General features: G+C 39.7%; 2 protein-coding genes and 1 long non-coding RNA gene across 3 annotated transcripts; 2 read left to right on the top strand and 1 right to left on the bottom strand.

The window, feature by feature from the left end:
• The first annotated feature begins 566 nt into the window (after window positions 1–566).
• Window positions 567–1,338, top strand: LOC112458638. Its single transcript, XM_025022377.1, has 2 exons — window positions 567–1,019; window positions 1,117–1,338. The coding sequence occupies exons 1-2, from the start codon at window positions 789–791 to the stop codon at window positions 1,336–1,338; spliced, it is 453 nt and encodes a 150-aa protein (XP_024878145.1). The 5' UTR covers window positions 567–788.
• Window positions 1,339–1,479: 141 nt separating this feature from the next.
• LOC112458637 lies at window positions 1,480–2,423 on the top strand. Its single transcript, XR_003041226.1, has 3 exons — window positions 1,480–1,621; window positions 1,719–1,866; window positions 2,036–2,423. It is a non-coding gene; the product is annotated as an uncharacterized LOC112458637 (long non-coding RNA).
• A 153-nt stretch (window positions 2,424–2,576) lies between these two features.
• Window positions 2,577–4,685, bottom strand: LOC112458636. Its single transcript, XM_025022376.1, has 3 exons — window positions 4,192–4,685; window positions 3,917–4,117; window positions 2,577–3,824 (listed from the first exon to the last, which is right to left on the bottom strand). Exons 1-3 carry the CDS (start codon window positions 4,432–4,434, stop codon window positions 3,378–3,380), a joined length of 891 nt encoding a protein of 296 aa, XP_024878144.1. The 5' UTR covers window positions 4,435–4,685; the 3' UTR covers window positions 2,577–3,377.
• Window positions 4,686–6,862: the final 2,177 nt, after the last annotated feature.

The following is a 6,862-nucleotide window of genomic DNA, read 5'->3' as shown; positions in this document are numbered from 1 at the left end:
GATCCCCACGTAAGCATCGCTCTCCGTCGGCTCCTCTTTCTTCACCGAGATCGAGTTGTCTGCGATCTTTTGCAACGGTCCGATGAGAGGCTTAAAGTGTGCGTCCAACTCAATGTCTTTCACGATCTTACCGGTCTTCAAAGCGCGAAGTTTCTTACGAATCGAATCACTCGTTTTCGCAATTTCCTTCACAATCTTCTCGCGCTCGCGAATATTCTCGCTCCTGTCGATCGTGGCCATCGCGGGAAAAAGCAGACTGTTAATCTCACGTTTTAACTCGACGAGGTATCGACATCGACTGACCGCTTTTGCGGTATCGCGAACACGTTAAATTCTTTTCTGTATCGGCCGTTCGAAAGCGCACTGTCCTTGTCTATCACTACGAACCCGTACTTGCGTTGCCAACAATCGTGGCACAACGCACAAAATTCATCGTACGACATGTCGGTATTTACGTGATCGTTGTACACATGTTTCAGATTGGTACCATCCTGTTTGAACAGGATCAGTAGGTTCGCGTTGTCACGTATCAGGGCTGCTATTCTCGAACTCGCTCGCAGCAGAAGCGTATGCGCATGTGCCCATTTTCGAGTACTCGAATTGAAAAGTATATTCTCGAGAAGAATATGCGTATACTAAACGGAGCGAATACTTAAGTTTTTACTCGCAATGCAACGAGTGGGTAAAGGTATTCGCTTCCTACATTGCGAATACGTTTCTTGTAGAAAGTTGGTGGTATAATCTTAACCTTACACGTGAAAAACAATATTTATGTCGTTATCTCAATAATGAACTTTATTAATCAAGCGTTTATTTTAAATGAACTGGAGGCTGCCGAATTTGCAGCAGATAGAAATCCTCGTATAATATACGAAGAACGTGACCCTTTCCAATTAAGCGAAAAGAAATTTGTAAAAATATATCGGCTGTCAAAAAGATTAGCTACTGAATTTATAGAAGACGTGCAGCCTTTTATTATACAAGGAACAAGGGTATCTGCTTTGAGCACAAATAGAAAAGTAAGAAACATATGCCTTGAAATTTACAACATAACTATATTACCAATTAATTAATTTCTTATTTCTTTGATTGTACGTTATGTTTTGTGTTGCAAAGGTACTTACTGCATTACGTTATTTTGCGAGTGGCAGTTACCAATTACATATTGGCCAAAATTTAAATAGTGCTGTAAGCCAGTCTTCGGTGTCACGAAGTATACACGAAATTATTAATGCCGCAAACCGTCCAGAAGTTATGGACAAATGGATTAAATTTCCTCGTACTGTGGTAGAACTACATCATTTGCGTAACGAGTATGTTTTATATAATAGTTATTAGTAAATTTGTATGTCATTATTATATATTTATATTATATCTGCAATATTATTATTAAATATTAAATATGTTATATTTATTAATATATAAAATGAAATGAAGTGGCATAAATCAAATTGTCTCAATATTTTTGTACAAATTTTACCACAGTCACAGATTCCCAGGGGTCTACGGATGTATCGATTGCACACACGTTGCAATATACCCGCCAAAGATTAATGACCCGCTTTACCCAGAACATGCATACGTTAATCGTAAAGGATATCATTCGATCAATGTACAATTGGTAAACTAACTGTACATACATGCTAAAATTGTTGTCTAGTAACTTTTGATTTTTATGTATTCTTTCAATGAATAATAATTAATATTTTGTTTTTCAGATATGCGATCACAGATTGAAAATCCTGAACATCAATGCACGATTTCCTGGCAGCACGCATGACGTGTATATTTGGAATAACTGTAATGCTAGGCAAGCAGCGGAACAGATCTATAGAAGATTTGGGAGAAATACTTTCTGTTTACTAGGTACTCTCATATTTCATGTGGTCTATTGTGAACAGTATTCATATGCATGAATTGCAGAATTATTAGTACTATGATTTTTCTATTTATTTATGTAGGAAACCAAAAAATGAAAAATATAAGTCACTTATATTTGGTTCAAAATTATAATAATTATTGATTTTATTTGCAGGTGATTCCGGATACCCTTTGCGCCCATGGTTATTAACGCCTATTGCTAACGCACAGCCAATGAGTGCAGAGGCTCGGTATAATGAACGACAAATGGGCTGTCGTTCTTTAATCGAACAGTGCAACGGCGTTTTGAAAATGAGGTTCCGCTGTTGTTTAAAACATCGAGTTTTACACTATGCTCCTGATGTAGCGTCTAAAATTATTAATACCTGTGCCATTTTGCACAACATTTGTATTACAAATAACATGCCCGATCCTCAGCCATTAGAAGGAGACGACGAACTAGATTTTGGCATGTACGAAGAAGATGCTAATGAAGTAGTTGAGGAAATTAAGAATGCTCGTAGAGTGAATGAAGAGTTAGCAGCAGGACGACTACTGCAAACGCGAATTATTAGAAATTATTTTAATTAAAACAATGCAGTAGTAGGCTTAAAAATAACTGCAGTTAAGTTTACTGTAAGAAATAATTTTATTTACAAAGCTTATGTTCTAAGATGTACATTTCATTACACAAGTGCTATTTATCAATTTTTGCTTATAAATGTGTAATATTTTTTATGTAGACATGTAGAGAAACAAAATTTAATATATTTACTAAAAGAAAACTAAGTGAACTTAGATATTAAGAAAGTTTTATCTTAATTCCCAGGTAGCAAACACACGTTATTTCACGTCAGAATGATATCACTGTGACGTCAAATGACGTTATTTTGATGTCAAATAACGTGCGTTTGTCACCTGGTTAAGTACCTTTTTAAAATAAAAATGTATTTTGAGAATTACAAAAAACTCTTCTCCTGAGTATACAAGTATGATCTGGTATGTATTGTTTATCACATTGTATTATCACATCTCAGTTTTACATACGAGTATCAAAACATGGTAACTTTTTTCGGGTGCTTTCCGGCAACCGTTTCCTTACAAACAATGTGATACTTTATTATTGCAAGAGACCACACTAAATTCTTACTCTTTAACGACAATTAATTGCACACATACAAAGGCTGTACGTATTGTTACTTAAACACTTTAGTTTTATGCAATAGTATCACAACTAAACCTATTTTTGGTACTTTTCTAATAATATCCTTTGGTAATAAACTATGTTATTTAATTGTACACTGCAATCGAGGACGCACAATGTATACTCTTTAACAGTGGTTATTTGGACACACATAAAACAACTGTAATCGCAGTTAATAACCACAACATAAACGTTTATGAAAATATTCTAACAAATTAAATTAAAAGTAGTACTAGCTGCAATAACTTATTATAAGAAGAGTTTTCCTTGTATAACATACATATGCCAAGCTAACAAAGAAGTCAATGTTAATTTAAGACATTTGGCATCTTTCTGCGGCCGAGGCAATGCGTTCCTTAGCCTCTGCACATCTAGCTATATATTCGAGTTTTTGTTTATAATACTCTTGTTTTAGTTTATAATCTTTATTAGCAATATCAACTAGGTTATCAGAAGCTTCTTTAGTCTGTTCTAATTTCCGAATTGCAAAAGGCTTTTTACCTTGTGTTTTAGTACATTTAGCCGTACTGTGGCCCCTGGTACCATTTACAACAGCATCACTTTCAATATTATTGTCTTTCTTTTTTCCCATCGCATCGAATGTGTTCTCTTTATTATCGTTTATGTCTGCTAACATTGATTTTTTCACGGTGTCATAGTTCTCTTCAAGGAATTCTATGTCGTTGTCAAATGCCATTGTTTTTAGGGTTGTACTGTCCGTATCAAAATATTCCACTTCCTTGATAATTACATCATCATCCTATACATATGTTCCACAATATTTATTCATACACACATATCTACATATAGTTATGGTTTTACACTTCATATATATTACAGTGTACATAATACCTCTTCGTTAAGCTGCATTTCAGTAGTTGACTCTCGTGAAGTAGAATGTCCATCCGTTAGATTTTTGGGGATCAATGACATGACTTTTTCTTCGTCCGGTGTAAGAACTGTTGTACATAGTTCTCCACCTCCTGTTTGGCGTCTATGAACGTTAATTTCTCCTTGCTTTGATTTGCTTCGGGACCGAAAATCTTGCCAACACTATATAAACAAATTGTTCCTAATCAAAAAGTATTATTTACATTACGTACTGTAATAATAATAATTTTAATTACCTTGCGCCATGCCTTCCAATTTTTTTCGGCACCGTTACAAGCATTTAAAATTTTAGCAATTTCTTGCCACAACTTTGCAGCATGATCGACCGTGAAAGTTTTCGAAAACTTGCCACTTACGAGATTCGGGTGATTCGTCATGTACTCTGTCAGCAAATTACGCTGTTCCTCGCTAATGTTGCCCGATCTCTTCTTCTCACTCTTTATCATTTTATTATTGCTCGAAACCGTGGAATAATTCATAACTGCGATGACAATAACAAAGCTGTAGAAAGCTCGATATATGTAGGTTAAGTAGTAGTTCCTGCGCTGTTGCCAAACCTAATTCGTGTTCGCAAGGAAGCGCATACGTTTGGTCCTTCCCACGTTCCGAGCGCTCGCATCGCCTATTCAAGAATTGCAACTAACGAGCGTGCTCGTATCTCATCCACTCGAAATGCTCGTATGCGCAAACTTGCGAGTGAGTTTGAGAATCGAGCCCCAGATGTTTAGGTATTCTCGCGTACGTTTGACAGAGATAGAAGCAGTCGACGCTCGAGTGCCTACCCATTGAGAAGTACTCTCTCACAGCATCTTGCTTATCGCATGCCACGTCATCGAAGACGAAAATTGAGTTTGGACGCGCATCGCTCGGCGGAATGACGTCACTGTTGTTGGAAAACGTAAAATAGCCAATCTCTTCTATCGACGTTAATACATTCTCCAAGTATCGATATTTCGGTTGCTGCAACGATTTCGAGTACACATACACGTTCTCGAAACGTACACCATGCGGACTTTCCAGCAAGCTTATCAGAACGTTGGTTTTACCGCAATTCGAGGGGCCGCAAATGATCGCGCGTATAGTAGTCGGTAGCATCGCACCGTGCCTGCGCTTCTCCGCGTTGCTCCCCATCGACCGTAACCTGTCGTCGCAATTCGTCACGCGAATCGTCAACGGTTGTCGCACGAATCTCATTTTTTTCAGACTGTCGACTGGAGCTTCCGGCCGAACGCCTATTTATAGGTGGGCGGAACCGCGAATCGCTCAGTTGCGAAGATGTTCGTCCTGCTGTCGAGACCTTCCGATATCCGCGATTTGAGTGTCGAACAGCTACAATTTGTGCCGAAACCTGTTCTGCTGCAAATGTGCTGTGATCACGTCCACTACGTGTGGGACAAGCTTCCGGAACATATAAAAACAGATTCAGAGGTTCAGACATATCGTCGCTGTTACGAGCATTACAATCAACCGTGGCAGCGAACGCGCATCGACGGTCCCGCGCCATTGATAAAGGATTGCTACGAATGCCAACGAAAATAGGCAAAGGTTTATTAAATCGCGCGATTAACGCACTTCCGATCGAATTGCATATCCCCGGCTATCAGTTTTGTGGTCCGGGCACTCATTTAAAAAAACGATTAGCAAGAGGTGATCAAGGTATTAATCCATTGGACACAGCGTGTCGTGAACACGACATAGCTTATTCTCACAGTAGCGAGCTCACCGAGAGACACGCGGCGGACAAGATACTCGCCGAGAGAGCGCTAGGACGCGTCGTCGCGAAAGACTCGACTCTCTCCGAGAAAGCTGCAGCTACCGCCGTCTGGGCGGCCATGAAGGCTAAACGGAAGCTCGGAATGGGTTTGAAAATAAAGGCAAAGGCGAAGGCGAAGACGCAGACGAAGATGAAGATGAAGAAGAGAGCGGATTCGAAAAAACGGATACTTCCGGCAGCGAAACGCGGTGGTATCTTGCCCATTCTACCGTTGTTGGGAGTTCTCGGTTCGTTAGTCGGTGGAGCGGCGGGGGTCGCGAAGGCTGTGAACGATAACAAAGTCGCGCGACGTCAGCTGGAAGAACTTAAACGACACAATCGCGCCATGGAAGGTCACGGACTTTATCTCGCTCCGTACAAACGCGGACGGGGAGTCTCGAGAAAAAAAAAAAAACGTCGAAGAGACGCTAAAAATTCCGAAAGGTGTAACTACCAACGTACAACTGCAACAACTTGCAAAGCGTATGCACATTCCATATTTTAGAGGTATTTTTATGCGTACTACCTTACCGATGGATGGAGTGCGTCGAAACGAGAGTGGCATCGTGAATTTGGATAACGCTGAGGGACCGGGTACTCACTGGGTGGCATACGCGAAGAGGGGAGATCGAGCCATATATTTTGACAGTTATGGCAATCTTCGACCGCCGAGAGAATTGGTGCTGTATCTAAAGAACAACGTGACGCAAATCGAATACAATCACACACCTTATCAACGATACGATCAGAGCAATTGTGGACAACTGTGTCTGCGCTTTCTACAGACGGTTGATGCTCAATTTAAAGCCTGGCGTTGCATTGTTTGAACTCAGTATTCATTCAAACATGTCACTGACATTTACGCTCACCGGCAAGAGTAGCATCCTCGCGGTAAGCTACTTTCCCACCGTGGATTTGAGCGACGGTGATTATGAGCTCGGTCTGACAGATTTCGAAACCTATTACACGATACCGAATGTAAATTCTTCGAACAATAAATTCTACTTTGACGACAAGGAGATTACCGTTCCCGAAGGATCATACGAACTGCGTGATATACACACGTATTTGAAACAATCAATTTTACAATTGGACCAATCCAATAATATTGCGAGAAAGAAACATGTCGGCGAAGATGAAGAATATCCGTTGAT

This window comes from Temnothorax curvispinosus, unplaced genomic scaffold (genome assembly GCF_003070985.1).
Source record: "Temnothorax curvispinosus isolate PA1 unplaced genomic scaffold, ASM307098v1 QBEX01009047.1, whole genome shotgun sequence".
Classification (NCBI taxonomy): domain Eukaryota; kingdom Metazoa; phylum Arthropoda; class Insecta; order Hymenoptera; family Formicidae; genus Temnothorax; species Temnothorax curvispinosus.
Note: the sequence above shows the minus strand (reverse complement) of the source record. Positions and strands in the feature narration are given on the sequence as shown.

Bases quoted from the DNA above. Each gene is read 5' to 3' on its own strand.
- LOC112458638 (XM_025022377.1), top strand. From the start codon at position 789: ATGAACTTTATTAATCAAGCGTTTATTTTAAATGAACTGGAGGCTGCC. The intron at 1,020-1,116 runs GTAAGAAACATA...TGTGTTGCAAAG, and splicing joins CTTTGAGCACAAATAGAAAA to GTACTTACTGCATTACGTTA.
- LOC112458636 (XM_025022376.1), bottom strand. From the start codon at position 4,434: ATGAATTATTCCACGGTTTCGAGCAATAATAAAATGATAAAGAGTGAG. The intron at 4,118-4,191 runs GTAATTAAAATT...TTGTTTATATAG, and splicing joins ATTGGAAGGCATGGCGCAAG to TGTTGGCAAGATTTTCGGTC. The intron at 3,825-3,916 runs GTATTATGTACA...ACATATGTATAG, and splicing joins AAATGCAGCTTAACGAAGAG to GATGATGATGTAATTATCAA.